The sequence below is a fragment of the Gastrolobium bilobum genome, unplaced genomic scaffold, assembly GCF_033153095.1.
Source record: "Gastrolobium bilobum isolate Gb01-03AN ecotype WA unplaced genomic scaffold, APGP_CSIRO_Gbil_v1 utg18566, whole genome shotgun sequence".
In the NCBI taxonomy this organism is placed as follows: domain Eukaryota; kingdom Viridiplantae; phylum Streptophyta; class Magnoliopsida; order Fabales; family Fabaceae; genus Gastrolobium; species Gastrolobium bilobum.
The window spans coordinates 197,287-217,991 of NW_026899779.1; the positions used below are offsets into that span (position 1 = coordinate 197,287).

At 34.4% G+C, this 20,705-nt stretch overlaps 2 protein-coding genes across 4 annotated transcripts; both read right to left on the reverse strand.

Annotated features, from left to right (window-relative positions):
• Positions 1–8,300: 8,300 nt before the first annotated feature.
• Positions 8,301–12,886, reverse strand: LOC133293439 (uncharacterized). 2 transcript variants are annotated; one of them, XM_061492009.1, is made up of 7 exons: positions 12,725–12,886; positions 12,419–12,515; positions 12,210–12,334; positions 11,752–11,848; positions 10,959–11,068; positions 10,405–10,479; positions 8,301–8,906 (listed from the first exon to the last, which is right to left on the reverse strand). In XM_061492009.1, the coding sequence occupies exons 2-7, from the start codon at positions 12,486–12,488 to the stop codon at positions 8,856–8,858; spliced, it is 528 nt and encodes a 175-aa protein (XP_061347993.1). In that variant the 5' UTR covers positions 12,489–12,515; positions 12,725–12,886; the 3' UTR covers positions 8,301–8,855. The 2 variants fall into 2 exon arrangements, with proteins under 2 accessions (XP_061347993.1, XP_061347994.1); XM_061492010.1 differs by having other exon boundaries at positions 8,302–8,906; positions 12,431–12,515.
• A 1,330-nt stretch (positions 12,887–14,216) lies between these two features.
• On the reverse strand, positions 14,217–18,768 carry LOC133293444 (NADH dehydrogenase [ubiquinone] flavoprotein 2, mitochondrial). Of its 2 annotated transcripts, none has more exons than XM_061492018.1 (10): positions 18,618–18,743; positions 18,491–18,535; positions 18,334–18,399; positions 17,487–17,603; positions 16,586–16,663; positions 16,387–16,492; positions 16,221–16,267; positions 14,810–14,887; positions 14,659–14,724; positions 14,217–14,567 (listed from the first exon to the last, which is right to left on the reverse strand). In XM_061492018.1, the coding sequence occupies exons 1-10, from the start codon at positions 18,672–18,674 to the stop codon at positions 14,460–14,462; spliced, it is 768 nt and encodes a 255-aa protein (XP_061348002.1). In that variant the 5' UTR covers positions 18,675–18,743; the 3' UTR covers positions 14,217–14,459. The 2 variants fall into 2 exon arrangements, with proteins under 2 accessions (XP_061348002.1, XP_061348001.1); XM_061492017.1 differs by having other exon boundaries at positions 14,219–14,567; positions 18,491–18,523; positions 18,618–18,768.
• Between the last annotated feature and the right edge of the window lie 1,937 nt (positions 18,769–20,705).

Consider the following 20,705-nt stretch of genomic DNA (forward strand, 5'->3'; position numbering starts at 1 on the left):
AAATTTAAAAACTATAATTGTTTTTGTTTTTGAAATTAAATTTAGAGAATATATCTGCGTTATTTTTATGGGTAAAGGATTTCTTCAGTCAATGGAGATAAGTTATCACCGATAAGTCTAAAACGATATCGTTTTGGGACAAAAATCAATATGTTTTTATAATTATAATATATTACAGAGTTATATTAGTCTTTATCATAATAATTTTTTAATCTTATAATCCCAAAACAACGTCGTTTTATCTCCAGAGACCAGAGAAATATTTTTTCCTATTTTTATTTTGATTTTTAATTTAAAACAAAACATAAAAAATAATTGTTTTCAATTTCTATAACTATTTTATAAAATAATTTTAAGAATAAATAAAGAGTTCGCTTTTTTTACCGTCAATGTAGATAAATATATCTACATTGAATCTAAAATTACGTCGTTTTGAGACGAAAATCAAAGTATTTTTGTAATTATAATTTATTTTATGATTATAATAGTCTTTTTTATTATAATTTTTTAATTTTTCAACTCAAAATGATATCATTTTGAGTACGAATATAAATAGGGTCTCATCTTTTCTCATGTTGTAGGAGAAAAAATTCTCCTACTATAGACACAATAAGTAATGGGTCTCACCTCTCATTAAAAAACAAAAATAAAAAAAAGTTGTTGCACACATTTCAATATCTCTCTAGTAGGAGAAAGAATTCTCATGTAACATGAGAATTCTTTTCCCCGTATAAATAACTTATCTACTTTGCGATAAAAACATTAAAACCATAAAAAAAAAAATTAGAATACAATCAACCACGCCCTAATTTTCTGTGTTTTGGATTACAGATAAGCAACATAATTAAAGACAAGAATAAAAGAAACAAAAGACTTGCGTTGCGGGCCCCACAACCTGCAGGTGGTTCCATCATGGTCCACCTGTATCAATTATTTGTTGGGTGAAACATTAAGATATTTTGCTTATACCCTAATTAAGCTTTTCATTGTACTAAAAAAGAAAAGAAAAAGTAAGCTTTTCTTTTCTATAAAGCAAAACAATACTATAAATATTCAAATCAATATTTAAACAGGTTGCGTCATGTTAAAATTTAATCACTAATGTCACATCTTAGTTATAATGTTTTTATCATATACTTTATAAATATCTACTGATTAAATTGGGGGGGGGGGGGGGGGGGGGGGGGGGGGACGCAATACTTTGACCGCATTGATATGCGGGGCAAGTTCTTACTTGCTTCCCAACTAATGCAAAAATATTATTCCGTTCCGTTTCGTCCGCTTTGCCAACCGTTCCACGCAAACTCAATGTCAACTTCAAAAAAAGAAATTGAATGTTGATAGTTTGGTAGATTTGGAACTTGAAAATCTACCAAATCTCAAATTATAATAAAAAATTAGCAAGTCGTTTTATTTTCCTGTTAAAAAAAGAATAATAATAAATCTCAAATTATTGATATTTCTTTTGTATTTTGTCCTTTTTTAATATTTTTCTCCACTGCAAACAAATTCTGAGCTTATGTATTTGAGAAGGAATTCTGTATTTTTTTTATGGAAAAAATTCAATTTACACTTTTATTACTTATCACTTACGTTTTTTATGATTTTTTACATTCATGTCTACATTTAACACTGTTGTTGTTCGTTGATAATTAAATTAATCTACTTATATTATCCCTATTTTATTTGTATAAAAAAATTGTTAATTTGACATGAAATAATCCAACAACAAATTGCCTTGGATAATTTAGTAGTTTTGATCAAAAGTATTATTCATGAATTCAGTTTTGTTTTCTCTGAACTTCAAGATGGTATAAGAGCTTTAATGGCTCTGGTACCTGCCTCATATCTCATTTCCTTTCCTTTCTGAATTTTTCTTTTGAATTTATATCTTGTTGAAACTTAGTCGTTGAGAATCAGGTGCAACTTCCTGAATTTCTTAGCAACCCTTCTTATCATTTCTTTCTGCATTCGAATGAAAATCCTTCTTAAATACTAGTTTCTCATCTTCTGAATGGTAGTAACTATCACTCTTAGTCACGATCAATGACAATGGCACTCAGATCAAAAACAAGCTTGGTTTTATTAATGGTGTGATTCAAGAACCTGATGAAGATGATCCAGCTCACCAAGCCTGGAAGCGTTGCAATACAATAATTACCGGATGGATACACAGATCCATCATAGAAACAATTGCACAATCCATTCTTTGGATAGAGAAAGCAGCAGACGTATGGCATGATCTCAAAGATCGTTTCTCACAATCAGATATCTTTCGCGTATCTGATTTACAAGAAGAAATGTATAAGTTGAATCAAGGAGAGAAATCAGTTTCTGAATACTTTACTCAATTGAAAATAATGTGGGATGGATTAGAAAGCTTGAAACCTATTCCAGCATCTTCAGTTGCATGCGTATGTGGAGTAACAACTAGAATGCGTGAATATTACAACATATCGTATTTCTAAATGTATAATTATATGAGAAAATATAGAGTAAGGGATATGATTAGTGAAAATCCTAAAATTAGAGCCAAAATACGTAAAAAAGGCAAAATGGTAAAATACCAAACACGTAACCCTAGGCAAGAAAAATTGAGTAGAAAGCCTCAAATGGTAAAAATAATGCCTCAAATGCATTCAAGACGAAAAATCGAATAGATAGGCAAGTTTCGAAAATTTGATGAATAGTGATTTTTCTAGTGTAAAATACTGCGGTAGGAGTACTGATAAGCGCGAAAATATGATCAGTATTTCTAGAAAGTAAAAATATGACGTGAACGAGAAAAATACGTAGGTTATGAATTCGTGGATTAAAATGGATGATTTAAGAAAGTTAAGTGACATGTGAGACTCACTTAAGTGATTTAAGTGACAAAATGGACAAGTGAGACACAAAGTTCAGAATTTTCTCTCTCCTCCTTCTCCTTCTACACTTGTGGAGCTTCACCATTTTTGAGGGTTTGGGAGCTTTATTTTTAACTCTTTCTAGACACTTTTGAGAGAAACACCCAACTACAAAGTTGTTCCCCTTGAGTTTGTGAGTAACTTTCATGTAGAGTGCATCTTGTGGGGAGCAATGTGTGAGGAGAAAATCCCCAATTTCAGCCACGAAAATTTATGAATTTTGGTGCTTTCTTGTGTTGATTGGTTGGTTGTAACTCGTCCTCTTGGACCCTAGGAAGCTATTGGTGGTAAGTTTTCACACTCTCATGGAGTTTATATTGAAATCATAAAATGGGTGAGAGTTTTGATTATGTGAGATGAGTTGTGGTAGTTAGGAGCATTAAATGGTATGTTCCCTTTGGAATTAAATGCTTAGAATGATAAATGATGATGATTTATGCAATAAAAATTATTGGTGAAATGAATTAATAAGTTAGGAAAATTTTGAGTGGAAATTCAATACTTTGTGAATTGGTATGATGGGAGGATTGAATAATTGAGTTGTGGAGCATTTGGATGAGTTAATTATAGGATTTGATGATGTGTGTGAGGGTTAAATTGAATTGAAAGCATTGGAGTATAATGGCATGAAGAATTCGACCATATGGAAAGAAATAAGGAAAATGATGTAAAAATGTGGTACAACCAATGAGTGATGCCTTGGTGCACAAATGGTGAGTTAGTTTAATGACTAAAATGGTTGAGGTAATTGAATTAAAGGTAGGTTGGCCATTAGGCCTAAGTTGTGTGTTGAGAATTATTGTTTTGACGTGAATTCATTGTATGCAAGTGTTGATGATATTGGTTAATTGATGAATATAGGTTACCTCGCACGGAATCAATAGAAGTGGATTAAGCTTGGAGTTTACGTGGAAGAGCAAAATTTGTGGAGTTGAGGTAAACTCTTGGTACTTGGGTTTATTCCCTTGTGTGTTCCGCCACACCTAGTGGAAGATAGTGGTAGGATTTGGTGCTCTTTGATTTTGTATGAAATGTATGTTCATGCATTATTGACATGATTGTGTGACATGCTTGGAGCATGTTGTGTGACATATTTGTGATCTCTGGCCAGTAGATGTGTGTGGTTTGGACTTTCGCTAGAGATATCCCTTTGGGGTATTCCGGTCGGGTTTTGCCGTGGAGCCGACTCTGGGAGCGGTACCAGGATGATCCAAACGTGGGACTTCTGCTGGATAGGTCTCTTGAGGAGTTCCAGTTGGATTTTTCCATGGGGTCGTCTCATCCATGGGAGAGGCACCAGGAAGCTTCCTGGGAGTTATATGATGGGTCCTTGAACGGAATCCACAGAGTTCTTAGATGTGAGCCCAGTGTGATGTGATTTTGTATGTCATGCATTTTATATGATGATCATTGTATGCACATTGAGTGAACCATGGGGTGGAGTGATCCTCTAGTACCCTTGGTTTACTGAGATATATTTGTATATCTCACCCCGCGTTTGGGGACATCATTTCAGGTTATAGTGAGTGATATGCCTCCAGCATATATATGATTTTAAGCCAAAAAAGAGAAAGAATGATCAATCTTGGATAAAAGGGCTAGAATTGTTATTTAATTGATAAATCTCAATCAGAGATCGTGTAACTGATGATTTCCTTCTGATTTTGTAGGAAAACAGGACAAAAAGAAGCCCAAATTGGAAGCCCAAACCTGAAGCCCCGCGCTACTGGCGCGGGTGTGGTGCTGACAGCGCCAGAAGCAACTTTCCATCCAGAACCTCCACGATGTTAGCGTGGCATTCGCGCTAGCAGCGCCAGCCAATCTTGCCAACCACGCTGTCAGAGTGGGAACCATGCTAGTACCGTGAACCTCCAGTACTTTGAACAAAACTCCCACGCTATCAGCGTGGGAGGTACGTAAGAAATTCTTAAACAAATCTCAGGCTGAATCCGAGAAGATTGGACCCAAGATACACGATGCAGATATAATCAAGATTTCTAATCAAGGCACAAAGTCTATAAATAGAGACTCAGACTCCCAGAGACAGACATCTTTGACTGGAGAGAATAGTGAGGATCAGAGAATTGAGAGAATTCTTAGAGACTCGCGTTGGAGATCAGGATTTCACCGGAGTTGAAGACTGAAGACCATTGAGCTTCCTTCTTCTTCTTCTTTTCTTTTTTGTTTATGAACAATTGTTCTTATTTGAATTTGTTTAAGTCAGACATGAATATGTCTGGATAATTTCTTTTTGTAGTTGGGATCACGAACCTGATGTGAATCATTTATATTTCCTATGCTGTTTTTATGAGTTAATTAGTTTAGTTTGTTTTATTTTGCCTGTGTTAATTTTTCCATATCCTGATTAGAACTGGCCACTCTAATTATAAGGCTTTGAGGGTTAAAGCTCACAATAGACATATTGAGGTTTTAATCTGGACAAGGATAGAATAACAATTTGTGCATGACCTAGACATAGGCTTACATAGATTGCAGACTTTTAATTCATTTGCTTAATGCTTAATTCAAGAGGGATTACTAAGACACTAGGATTCTAATTGGGTTAAAGGGTTGAAATCACTACGACATTAGAGTTCAACTAATTTATAGGAAAATAATGAATTGTCTGAGCAAACAAATTAGTTAATTATAAAATACAATATAGGAATATAAGGGAGGATCAGAGGTGAAGTGCATCCTTCTCGAACTGATGGCAATCCAGTACCTGATCCCTCTTCCTACCGTCGTCTCATTGGTAGACTTCTTTATCTCATAACAACGCGTCCTGACATCAGCTTTGCAATACAACAATTAAGCCAATTCGTTGCTTATCCATTGGACTCACATCAGAATGCTGCTCACCGTGTTCTTCACTATCTCAAGGGTGCTCCAGCTTCGGATCTCTTCTTCCCTGTTCAAAATTCATTCCACGTTCGAGCTTTCACAGATTCAGATTGGGCATGCTACCCTGACACACGATGCTCAATTTCTGGTATATGTGTCTTCATTGGTTCATGACTAGTTGCATGGCGATCTAAGAAACAATCTACGGTATCTTGTTCTTCATCTGAGGTAGAGTACCGCGCCCTTGTTGGTCTCACCTGTGAACTGCAATGGATGCAACACTTGTTCTCTGATCTACGTATTCCATAGTTGAAGCCTGCTATTGTATACTGTGACAACCGATCTGCAATATACTTAGCTCGCAATCCGGCGTTCCATGAACGCTCCAAGAAAATAGAACTCGATTTCCACGTCACATGGGAGAAACTTCGGTTAGGTCTCATTCATCTTCTTCTTGTGTCTTCAGCAGCTCAGCTCGCTGATGTTTTCACGAAGTCATTACCTCTGAAGATGTTCACGACAGTTATCTCCAAGTTAGGACTCCTTAATGTGCTAAGTCCTACTTGGGGGGCTAAAACATTCCACGTCAGCAAATACCTCAGTTGCTACAGCTGTGCACACACGCGGATATAGTTTTCCCTTTAGATATATTAGAGCCACCAATCATAACAGATTTCTAATTGATCAATTGCCACGTCATATTAGTTAGTTTCAGTTTTTATCTTTCTGTTATGAATAACAAAGTTAGTTGTATTCTTTTCTTTAAGCTTCTTAGTTTTTCACTGCTCATATATATAGACTCTGATGTAATGTTGAAGTCAGTTTTTCAATATCAAAAGTATTATTTATGAATTCAGTTTCGTTTTCTATGAACATCAAGAATTCTGCTATTGAGACACATGGATTTCAACATATATGACAAGCAATTTTGTTTCGTGTCCTACTGGAAGCACTGTCCACCCCATCTAGAAATTGTTTCCTCACTCCGGTTTCCGATGTCTCTTGCCTTGAAGTCTCTCCGGCAACCATTCAAGCCAGCGGCCAGCCACCGTTTGCCACGATGGCCTGTCTAGCCACTGACAAAATTATAAGGTGAAATTTTAATTCGATTTTGTCTCATATAAAAGTTTTGGTCACCAATAACAAATTACCTTTTATGATTTAATAGTTTTGGCCAAAATTTGAATGATAAATTAGTGCTTTTAATGTAGGCAAAATAGAGATATTACTAACCATATTAAATGAGGAATTGAATGAAAAAAAATCATAAGTGAGGTAAGTAGTAATGAGGAAAAAAAACAGAGAAAAATAAATGATAAAAGAATAAACCAAAAAAAGTAATGCCGAAGCAGTACCTCATTGGCTAAACAGAAAGAAAGACTAGTGTTATTTTATTTTTTTTGTAAATAAGACTAGTGTTATTAAACCCGACTTGGACATCGACCCGATTGGGGTACTGGGTCACTTGTCGGACTGGTTAACCCGGATATATATAAATATATATAAAAATATATATAAATATAAACATATAAATTTAATTATATTCTCCATATTTAAAATGAGTTAAACAAGGTTCACTAAATAAGCTTAAAAATTACTCAATCACATTTTTACAAGATCATAAAGCATGTGAACTCATATTTTTCGAATTCATCGACATTGAAATGTCATACGTCACATTCTCTTAATTCATTGTTCCGCAAATTGCTTGAATATTGGAAGCTGAAATTCAAGGACATTGTAGAAGAGTATACTACTAGTAAAAAAAAATTACAATTTTTTTTTTAAATGAGTTCCATATTTTTTTCTGACAAAATGAAACAATTTTGGTTTTTGGTTACTTTATAATTTTTAATTTTGTTTATAAAAATGCATGACCCGACTAGGTCACCTGTTTTGACCAGTTTTATTCAGATTTGACTGGGTCCAATACATGGCCGGTTCGATGCTTAACTTGAACCGATCCGGTGATCGGTTCGTTGAGTTCCGGGTTGGACCGGGTTCATAACACTGAGAAAGTCTGAATACAAGAATTGCGAGAAAACACTATTTTTCTTTTCTGAATTTTATTAACCAAAAACAACCTGATAACAATAGAGTTCTCCAAATCTTAAATAGGCAAAACAAAATAACAAAAAAGGTAAATAACTATAATCACACGCAATCAAAAGAAATAACGCACACTCTAATATAATCTAAGAATAACAAAAAAAAAAATAATTAACAATTATTGAAAGCTCTAAATCATGGGATAAACTATAAAAAGGCCCAAAATTGTCAATGCCCATAGTAACACGACAACTCTTGCTCTAAAGCCCATTTCGAGCTGGCTGTTTACATTTGAGCCCAATACAAATCAATAAGCTCGGTGCATCATTTCAACTTTTCCCTTTTTTTGCTTCTCAAGCGTATTTCAAATACTTCATTAAAAACCATCTTGTTTGGATAATTTGAATTGAAATTTGCAAAATTTTCCTTCAATTTGAATGACTAATTTATAGAAACAATAATCATCTCTCGATCTGTTGATATAATAAGGATTTGATGAAAACAAAATAATAATATACACAATTAGTACATAATAAGATATAAAACAATAAGAATCCTAATGTGGTAACAAAGTAACACTCTCCTCTCCATCAAGGTGCTCCCAGCTTGAGCTGAAGAGATAATGCTGATTGCTGAACACATAACACAGCTGGAGTGACATGTAGCTAAATGGCAAGGTAAAAAGTCACCGCTGCAAAGACTCTATGCAGCAAACAACTAGAAATGTGCATGGTGGCTAAGACACGTGAACTTCATGAACAACACTTGGAAGCTTCAAATAGAAAGAATTACCTCAAACTTGAATTCAGGACACACAAAAAGGTGGTAAAAAACATGTCAAGGAATGCAAAAAACTGAATCAAGCTCAAGAACGACTCAAATTGGCTCGAATATAAGTAGTGGCTGGAAAACAACTGTACTACAAGAATCCCAAGAAGAAAGGGGACAACAGTATTTGTGCACTTTTCATTTCCACGTGAACTATGTTACAAGAATCCCATGAATACAGTTTACAATTTTTATCTTTCAAGAGAACTAGGAAAGCTGCAGACAGCCCTAATCAACAGGGACTTCGACATCCATTTTTAGATCAGTTTGGCCAAGAACCTGTGACAAATTAAAAGAAAATAAAAATTCAGAAACAGAAAGAGAAAGAGAATAAGAGGCAGAAACAGTCTTCTAACACAAGTTCAAGAATAGATCCTTTCATTTGACATGAGGTCACGTGAGAGGGTATAGGCTCTTTAATACAAATCAACGGTGATCTTTATCTAAACTTATATTTTAATGTAGAGTAAAGTCCCTTTTGGGTCTCTAACAAAAAACGCGATCCCTACTTTTGTCTTTAAAAAAAAAAAAAAAAACCCCCATATTAGTCATTTTTGGAGACTAAATTGGGTTTTCATTGAATTTCTGAGATACCACATTTTCAAAGAACTAGAATTGTAGAAGGACCAAAAGTTGACCTTTTTTTTTTTGTAAGGGACGAAAGTAGGGATCATACTTTTTGTTAGGGATCCAAAAAGGGCTATACTCTTTAATGTATTTTTCCATCACCGGTAAAAATCTTCTCACATGACCTTAAATATTATGAGAGAATCTATTCCTATCAGATTTTGATGTGTATAACAAAGCCTAAATTATGACCCATCTTTTTCTTCTGATCTCTTTTTGGCAACAAGGATAGAATTAAATGGAAAATAAAACGCTGAAATTGTATTTCTCCAAACCGGTTCTAGTAAGAAACCAGCAAACAGTACATACAAGGATGAAGGGAATTACAGAGTACGGAAAATTACAGCTAAAAGGAAAGGTGCTAAAAAAAAGAAACAAATAACTCAATAGCATTTGAGAGGCTACTCTTCTCTTCCAAAGTCCCAATTCCAATCCTATTCATAGCCTGACTATCCTTCTTGCCATTCTCTATTTAACCTCATATGGCCATGTCTGTGATGCAATATTCCCCCTAACAGATTATGTAATATTTCCTCCTACCAGAATTGATCACTCAGCTAGTAAAAGAACTGATAATCTCCTGTACCTTTTCCTATAGCGCACCCTTATTGCTGGTATTCTATCAGTATCTAATAAACTGACTCTTCCAAATGAATTTGAAGCACAAAGATTGAACAAACTGTCAACTTTGACATACTAGTAAACAAAATTCTACAATATGATAAAAAAGACCAATTGAGATATCAAACAATCTTGTCTGTGTTCAAATATCTCATCATTTTTATAAAGAGATACACAATCAGGCTAAATTTCTGGATTAAGAAGGCACCAAGCAAGTTGATTTTTAAATGCTTTCACAGTAGTAAAATCCCTTCCCACAAGACATTAATTTTTTCTACTTTGTTGCTTTAGTTTCATCCACTAACAAGAACCACTTCCTATAAGCTCTCCCACTGTGGCCAAGGACGTATCAAGGAGAACAAAACCAAATAACTCAAAGTAGACTCCAATCTGAGACCCACCAGATTGACAGGTCTACAGTGGACCAAATGGGGAAAAACTAACTTAGATTTAGCTATTCTTCCATACTTCTTTTTGTGATATCCATTTAAGAATTGTCCAGAGAAAATATAAGACAAAATGTATAGACCTTAATGAAGTCATCCAATGTCAAGTAGGAGTCTTCCGAGTATCCTGCTTCTTTGAGAACTTGACTCAGGACTGCCTGCAAACCAAAGAACAAAGAACAAAATTAGCCACGCTCAATTAAGTCTAAATAAACCAATGCCAGCACAAATGAAAAGGTGTGTGAAAAAAAAGAAAAACAAAAAAGACCTAAACTTATGCAGTCTCATGAGATAAAAAAATAATAACTAAAGAAAAAAAACAGATATCTTTTGGCTTTTGTTATATGGAGATGCAATTCATCTACAGGTACTACAAACAACAGAAACAAACTGGATCATACAAACAATAGAAAAATTAATGGTTACCATTATAGTCATCAGTTTCCATTTTGGAGAATATGCAAAAGTGAAACCAAGAAATCAAAACTAACGACCCAATTTACACTGTGAAGCAGAATTACATCTAACAGATGACCAATATACAAATCTTACTGATGCTGGGTGATACAAAACTCAAGAGTTCAGCATACCAAACTTAAATTAGGGATATCAAACTGGTATAGATCTTTGGTGATACCTCTCTTTGTTCATCAGACATGAATGGACCTGACAAATCTTTTAGCACTTGCAGCATATCTTTAAAAGACACCTTTCCATTATGGTCTGAATCATATACCTTGAAAATAACTGCAGCAGAGAAAAACTAGCAACTATAAGTACCCTAATTAAAAGCAATCGGACAATGCCAGTAGTAGAAGATCAGATCATAATTTATTAGGGAATTTTTTTAATAAAACTCTCCCACCCCACCCCACAAAACAATCCCTTTTTCAAGATTGAAAATCATTGAATAATTCATTTCATTTGAACTCAATATTTGCATAAGCAATTGTGAACTGTTTAATTGACTTTAGTGTTGCAGTTATCAGCACTCTGAAATACATTAAAAAAAATCCTGAAAACTATACATAGGGGCTGACATCTTCAAATAAATTACAAAACGCAGGGTTGGATCCTCCTCGAAGATTGTCATTCTGTTGTCCCTCTCCCCCTTACCTAGCTAACATCTACTGCATTTCTTCATATTATTTGTTAGATTCAGAAAGCAAGAACAGAGACATTTAATTCAAACAAATGCCAAACCTGATGCCCGTAGAGAATAAACTCCGAACTATTGGAACAATAACAACTTAACTAGTATGGTCTTTGCAAATTAATTTAAGAAAATTCAGCCTTGGTAAGAAAACAAAATCAATCCCTAACCTGCAATTCCATTTTCTGACTCTCAACTCAAAGCCTTAATATAATAGATAAAACAACTTTTAAGAAAAAAAAAAAAAAAATTGCTGTACAATAGAACTAACACGTACGTTCTATTTTTTGCTGTGCACTAGCTTTGGCACTGAATGCAGATAAGAAGGCCACAAAGTCTTTAAAATTCAAACCATCCACCATCTTGAGTAGCCTCTGGAAAATAAGCACACCATCCATCAAATATGGGAAAATAGATCATGTACTATTATGGAAATAAGCACACAATCCATCAAATAGATTATTACAGAAACAATTGTGCATGTATCATTTGTAGATTATTATAGAAAGAATTCAGCATATTTGTAGATATTCTGTGGATGTTTTGTAATTTAATCTACACATGAATACACCCACAATTCTTTCTGTAATAATCTAAGCACCATAAACTCCTGATAATGATTCTTTCCACTATACATGCCCCCTTTAGTATATGGTGATGGCAAAAAGAAAAAGTTAAAAAATAAGCAAAAATCTTGGGCTGAAAATTCCCATAAAGTGAAAAACAACTCTCTACCTGAGAAAGTGGGTTCATAGCAAACTCAGGAACAGACAAGAACTCATCTGCTGAGATGAATCCTTTTGCATTCCTGTCAAGTTGACAAAACCTTTGATACAAGGACACAATTTCCTGCTGGGAAACTAAATTCAACACCCAAAATCAGATCTATCAAGAAAACATATTGGATGCAAGTAAAGGAAGAACAAGATATAAAGATGGCCCACATAAATTATTACAGTGTTCTTGGACTTCCTCGATGTCATATTGAGTTAGCATAGATGATGCACTCCCCATCACTACTTCTGGGCTTCAAAGTAAAATCTGAACAAACATTTATCACTCAACTGATAATTTCAGTGTATAAACGAGTAAAAGCAACTAAAAAAGAAGAAGAAGAAGAAGAAAGAAACTGAATTTCAAGCCAGAAATTCTAGTAGCAGAGTTAAAAGAATTAAAATGGTGGCTTTGCTTTTTACCCCCCATCAACCAAAGTTGTAGGATTTTCAGAAGAAAGGGAAAGGAGAAGAGACCTGAAATTTTCTTGGATTCAGCAGAAGACTTTGGATACTTCAGAGTTCAGACCAAATGGGACTTTTCCTGAGAATATACACGAGTGGGTGTGGGTTGCCTTGTCATCATCGACTCTCTCGAAAAGCAGCAATTGTTCTGTCGCGTCCCAACTCGCAACTCACAACTAGCGCAGACGGACACTTTTATTCTCCCATTTAATTCCTTTCATGTTAATTTCTGTATTTTACATCATATTTTTTTATCTTACCTCTTCTTCAATATTTTATGGGATAAGTTATTTTACCTACTATTTTCCAATATCGTTAGATCAAAATCTCAAGAAGAGAGAGAAAGATAAATGTTAGTTAAAATTCTGATCTAACAGTGTTGGAGAGAGATAGGTAAAGGTAAGAAGAAAAAACAATAGGTAGAATAATATATCCCATATTTTTATAGCGAAAACATTTATCATTTTAAAGAATATAATTTTATGTCATTTTAGATTCTAACTGTTGATTTTCATCAATCAATGATTATTATTTATTACGAATTACTAATTAATTAATAAATTTGACCCAATAAATTATAATTGTTAATTGACGAAAATTAACGGTTAAAGATCTAAAATGAAATAAAATTATATCCTTTAAAAGGACAAACTTTTTTCCCTTTTATATATCCCTAAGATGTTACAGTAAACAGGAAAAAAAACCTAATTCTCTATAAACTCAACCTATCTTACAATAAATTTAATGAATTTATAATACGCTCACACTTAAATACAAGTATCATTTTTACATCTGACTATATGATGACTATATGAGGTATTAACACGCTTTAACTAATTACTAAACACAAACTTTTTCGGTTAGTTGCACGTCTCTATGTTATTGAAATGGGGTTTGTACTTATCATTTATCATGACACAACAATATTTTATAGAGCTCACATTTTTTGAAGAAAAAAGAAAATTACGACACGCAAAACGAATCTCTATAACATTACACAATCATTTTTCCTACAACATAACTCTTATAAAACCCTATTGAAATTGGGATAAATTATTCAAGATATGTTTTTTTTTTTCCAAAGAAGAAATTGGAGAATGAAAATGGCTTGAGGTGGTTCGCATGATAAACAACAATGGAAATGCTTCATGAAATCCAATAGCCAAAGAACATATCACATTGGTCTGTAGTTGTTCCGTCTGTTTCCGCAGATTATTTGCAAGGAAAAAGAGCAAGTTACCATGCACTACACCTCAAGTTTTAAATTTCTTTTTCCTATGTTTATGTTCGGTCCTGCCAGGAACTTTCCTTAATCATCAAATAACAATTGAACATTTCATTCTATAACCTGCTACTACTAGGACCGGACTCGGAGTACCCATGGCCTCTATCAAGGAAGCGTGTGTAGCATTCAACAAAATTGCACTACCATTACCATTGTTGAATGGTCGTAACCCACATGGATAATGCATGCCAACGCAATTCACTTGCTTAAATAAATTATTAGATGACATTGGAATCTCAAATTTCATTCATGATGATTAATGTACAACAGAGTACAGAAAAACATAGACAACACTGATGTAAACAAGCAAAGAGACCAATGGCTTTTTATGGAACAGATAACTTAATCGGAAGCCATCCTGGTAGGTTAACACAAAAAATGGTTGAGCATGTAACAATTCGACAATGTTCCGATCAAGGCATGCAAGCCTCATATTATTGAAGGCAAAAAATGTAACACATTTCAGCAGGCATCGAGGTCACGGCATTGAGGAGCACTGGGAGAACTTAACAAAGTAGTATTACCTCCTTCAGGTCCACTGTTCGTCCGCCCTTTATTTTGTGTGCCGGGCTAAATTCAAACAAATTAAAAGATATGCCAAGAAGGTGTAAGTTTGTATAACATGGACAATAATTAAATAGATCAAGGCCAATATCCTTACCTGTGGCTTCTCACCCCTTCTCAGCATTTCCACTATCTCAACTACTCTCTTTGGGGTTACGTCTTCCTGGAATCAACATCAACATGACATATCAAGAGTGCTTCAGAAGTACAAGTATAAAAAAAAGAGAAACAAAAGGGAAAAGACGGACATAGTAATTATAAGTATATCCTTCGGATCCATTTGAGTAATCAGCCACTGTAATCATAGGAGCATTCACACAGCATCCCTGCATAACACCAACAACTTCAATCATGCATTCCGTGGTTAATCAATAAAATATCGGACATCACAACATTGTCACTCCTATAGACTACATATAGGACTGTAATTGTGTGCAACTCGGAAAAACAGAACACAAGTATGCAACTCTTTCACCTCCCCTTGGATTTATTTTTTCTCCAAATCACAAAAACCATCCACCACAATAGGTGATTTCATTTTATTTTTTCATTTAGATACTGTTAGCAGGGTGGATGAAATGGCTTAGTGCTTCAGGGTTTTTATGTAACTACAAAATTTCCCTTAAGCTAAAAGGAAAATTCTATAGAATAGTAGAAAGGCCTACAATTTTATATGAAGCTGAATGTTAGCCAGCACCTAGACAACATGAACATAAAATAGGAGTAGCAGAAATGAGAATATTAAGGTGAATGTGTGGTTATACGAGGATGGATAAGATAAGAAATAAAGATATTCAACGTAAAGCAAGAGTACTACCGGTGGCTGAAAACATGAGAGAACGTAGATTGAGGTGGTTTGCATAAGTGATGAGAAGGCCCCTCATAAGAACAAAAGTTTGTTACCAAGAGCTCGACACAAAGATAGGTAGAGGTAGACCGAAACTCATTTAGGGAAAGATAGTAAAACAAGACTTAATGGAACGGGATATAGATTGGCGGAAGGTGTGCCTTAAGATGGAATGAAAAAAAGCTATTAGCATAATGGAAAGTTAGACCCGTTGTTATTCCTATGTTCGAGATGATCCCTTTTTAGTCCTTTTCCTCTTTATTTGCCCCCCCCCCCCCCTTCTTCTTTCCCCCTTCTTTTCCTTTGTCTCTTTTCCCCTTCCCCATCTTTCTTCTTTTTTTTTTTATTTAGTTATTCATTTTTTATTTATTTATTTTTTTTACACCCCTTTTTATTTTTACTTTTATTTTTTCGTACCTTTCATTTGGGTTCATCAACCACCGACCCCGATTAGTTTGGGATAAAAGTGTTGTTGATGTTGATACTGTTATTTATTTCTATTATTATTTTAGATACTATTGTCCCATAAAGTTTGTTGAGATGTTTCTTCTGCTAATAATCCAAGGGATTATTTGGGTAACTTAATATTACTGAAAAAGGTAAAATACTAAAGAGTTTTAAATTCAGTATTGTTATCAGAGATATATCCAAAACTATCACAACAACGTTCACCACAATCCAGCTTTGTTCTTCATGTAATTATTTCCGCTCTATACAAGCTTCATGTCAGCAAAAATCAAACAGGACTACAACTCTAAGGACAAGGAACAAGTTGAATCTGATATAAGATATTGTTTAATGAAAAGGCTTACCATGCATTCCATTTCTCCAACAGAAAACAAACCATCTTGTGTTACTTCTGCAAATTAGACGTAAAAAGAAAGTAATTTTTAGATAAATCATATGGTTTCAATTTGTCAAAAACAAGATAAGGTTCAGTATTAGGTGAATGGGAGAAATTAAGACAGGTGAATCAACCATTGCGCTTCACTCCCAAGTGTTTCAATAAAGCTTCCTCAATCTCCCGTGAACCTCGTATCATACAAGGTGTTGTTCCACAAACCAACAAATGGTACTTCCCAACCTGAAAATTTAAAGCAAGTTGATCCGTATAAGCCCTGGCTTGGTTAATGTGGACAAACAAAAATGAAAGCATTGAAGCTTATATGTTTTTCACCTTGGCTCGATTGAACATTGAGTAAAATGTGGCAACCTCATATACCCGAATAGGAGCAACCTCTATAGTCTTAGCCACCTGAATAATTCACAAAACTGTTTATTTATAAGGATTTGAATAGCTTCCTGCACTATTAAGAATTTTAAAATTCAGTTTGCAAACATTATACTAATTTGGGATTTCCACAGCAGCATCCTAGTGACAGGCTGCTATGAGTAAAACTCAATGAAAGAATGACGAGCATTAACATAGAAGGAGAAGAAATATTCGTACATCAATAATCAAACCTTGTTGCGTGTATAGATTTTAAACATAGCATGTATGTCAACCAACAGAGTGATACTTCAGCAGAAGACAAATATGTCTATACAAACTATCACAAAAGGAAAAGGCTTCACTCTGAAAACCTCAGCAAGAATTTCAAAAGGACCATCTTGACTGGAAATTCACAATAACATAATAGGCTCATTGAAAGAATTTCAAGACTATCACAGGAATTATTTAGGGGTCACGTAGGAACATCATCAACTCACAGGAGTTGTTAAATTTAGTACTTTATAGACATTATCAATCAAACACAATAAATCCAGTTCAATAACTTGCAATCCTACATGGATGACCTTTTTCCGCCAACAGCATTACAGGACTAGCTCAAAGAATCAGACATGGTCCTTTGATATGTTTCTAGACAGAATTATGATCACCTGCAGTCTGCAAATAACTGCCACGTGCAGTTCATGAATCCAAGAGTGCTAATATTTTTGATTTTTATAATTATATTTTAAAATAAAATGCTACAAATTTTGTGGTTCGGATTTTCTACAGTTCTTTGAAAACTGAAGAGAACCCCAAATCCATTTCTAGACATACTGAGAATACTTCAAGCATGAGGCCAACATACCGCATTCATTGCTGAAACAGGAAGCCAGCCCCCATGCTGCTGCTGGGCAAGATCCAGCAGAGGGATCACTGCAGATTGCTTATAGTTGGATGGATAGTGAGATATAATCTCCTTAACCTGTAATTAGCACAGATTAAAATCATTAAGAGCTTTTTAAACATGTGCTAGCCACAAAAAAGGATCATACACATGATGTCCATATTGAATTAAAAATTCATAATTCTTAGATACATTATGATAGAACCAATCATGAAGGCATCAATTCGTAAATTCTACTCTTTCTTAGGTAATATTTTCTGCTTTAATAAGCAACTTTGATTACTCCAGAGTAAAGAACAAAGCTAGTCAGGCAAAAGAGTAACAGTGGGGCAAATTGAGAACAGCAATAAGTTGCAACCCAGCACACATCCTTGAAGAGTTTTGAACTTTTCATGTACACCAGATTTTGTAGGTCCAGAGCCAGATTCAATGTAATAGAATATATAATATTCATTTGGTTAAGCAATAAAGTAATATAGCTTATAGAATATATTACATGACAGATAACTTTAAATTGTTAAAACAGTATGTTTATAGTGATTAAGCGTCAATATATATTAAGAGAGAAAGAGAGACCAAAGTTTATAAAGACAAAACACTGATAGCAATAGGCAATTAGGCATAATTCAATCAACGCCAAAAACAAAATTAGAAGCAAGATAATTAGACTAATCATCTTCAGAGGTGCCTACTGCTACATTTTGTATTTTAACATTGACGGTGAACTATATATTGTTAAATTATCACATGTCATGGTACCCACATTCCAAGTTCGAATTTTTACAATTCCAGAGCGATAAAACATCACCTTTTCTTTGTTAGCATCGCTGAATTCCCACGGAAGCTCGGGGTTGTTGTCGGGAGAGTCAAGGTGCTGTCCCAGTAAAAAAAAAATCGATACATCAACAATCACAAGCATGAAACGGAAAACTAAGAAAATCGAAGCGAAAACGAAGGGCACTTACATAGTTCAGAGCCGTTGAGAAAGCCCTCGAAGGCTGAGAAGGAGGAAAATCAGAAAAATATTTTAAATAATTAATCAAAAATCAGAAAAGGAAGTGAAGAAAATGGGAGATGAAATCGAAAGAAAACCTGACGGAAAATCTGACGGATCTCGTTGATGCGATTCGCGGCGAGGCGTGCCAGCATTTTCGAGGACGAAGATGAAACAGAACACTGAAACTAGAGAGAGAGAGAGAGAGAGAGAGAGAGAAAACTGAAGGGTGTGGTGTAAAAGAACATGGAGTGGTGGCAGAGCAGTGGCCGTTGGATCTCATCAATGAAAAATATGAACACGTGGATGGATAGATGAGATTGCAAGACATATAGTTTGGGCCTTCAATCAATGGATAACAAATCGGGCCTTTTTGTGCAATACCGGTTTACTTTGTATTGAGCCTTAAGGAGTAGCTAGAGGTCCATTTCGATTTAAAAGGGAAAATATGAAAAAACATAAGAGAAACAGACAAAAATGGCAATTGCATTATTGTGTTTTTCTAGACAACAGATTTTGGATTTGGATTTTTTTTTATGACAACCCACGAAGTATCGATATTTTAAAAATTCTGATGTATTGTGTCTAACACTTATCGATATTCTCCAACACTCTGACACTTCAACACGCATTGCAGAGACTCAAAAAAATATTCAAATGGTGCGTTGCATTGTGTTTTTAGCTCCAACTATTAGATTTGTTGGATACAATTACTATTTTATTAAATTTAATATAAATAGGGCAGGATCATCTTACACCGGTGTAAGAATAATAAATCTTACACCAAATCTTAACCATTGATTTTCTACATTTAACGGTTAAGATTTATTAGGTCTCACTCATTAATTAATTTTTAATTCCCAATAAATCTCAATCATTGGATGCACGAAAATCAACGGTTAAGATTTGGTGTAAGATTTATTATTCTTACACTAGTGTAAGTTGATCCTATCTCAATATAAATATTTGGGTTATCTGATGTTTCTTTGCAAAATTGATGGCTGTTATAAGTTTAACTTTATTTTTTTGTTAAGTTATTGAATATTAAATATAATATACACTATATAAATTAAAAATATTATTTAATATCAAAACGTGTCTTAATGTGTCAAAATTTAACATTTTTTAAAATTAACGTGTCAAGAGTATCATATCATATCGTATCCCGTGTCGATAAATATCAGTGTAACTATTTATTAATGATCAGATAAGAGGAAAAAAATTAACTCAAATTTAAGAGTTTACTATACATAAACGTTTGTTTGAGGAATTTGTGGGGGAATTTGCATATGCTGATTTAAGTGGATAATGATGTTATGGCTTTTTTCGATAATTGATTTGGAAGGTTACCATTACTTGCCGTGAACGGTCAACACTATGTCAAATCATTCAGTCCCCCTCCTCCCCAGTCCCCACCTTCTTAGGTTCTGATAGGCTGCTGCAAAATATCCTCTTTTGAAATCATTCAATTATTTAAAGCTTGTAATTATTTTGAATACAATAATTTCTTTTTTTAATTCTTTTAATGGATTTTCATTATAAGTTGTTAATTTAAATATTCATTAATGAGTTCAAAATTCATTTCCTTGAGGGATTTAAATTTAAATACTTGTTAATTTTATACATTAGGATTCAATTCTATGGTGCATCCGGGAAAAAATTGAATTTAATTAAACTAATATAAAATAGACAATACTAAAAGTTGTTCTATCCAGTTAGCCATAAGTTGCTAGGCATTAGTCAGAATCAGTTAGTGAGCATTATTGTAAAAATAATAGAACTGTTGAAATATTCAAGTGTGATAAGTTTTACATTGATTGGTAATGGGCTAAGTGAAGAGTATATAAGTGGAAGGACCCATGAATCAAATGCCTTAAGGCTTTGGGTTGAGATGTGGTATCAGATCCACTTGGTGTACGTGGAGTAGCTTGGCTCATTGATGGTGGCCCCCCACCACGGGCTTCTCCCTCGATCCGCCTGACATTTGGTATCAGAGCCGGGTTGAGCTCGAGCTAGCCTGGTGATTTAATGGGAAGCAGTGAAGTGGATCTTCAAGTACCTCCGAGGTATGACAGACTTATGTCTCCGATTTGGAGAAGGCAAAGCCGAGTTGCAAGGCTACTCGGATTCTGATTTAGGGAGAGATTTCGACTCGAGGAAGTCGACGACGGGATACATGATGAGAT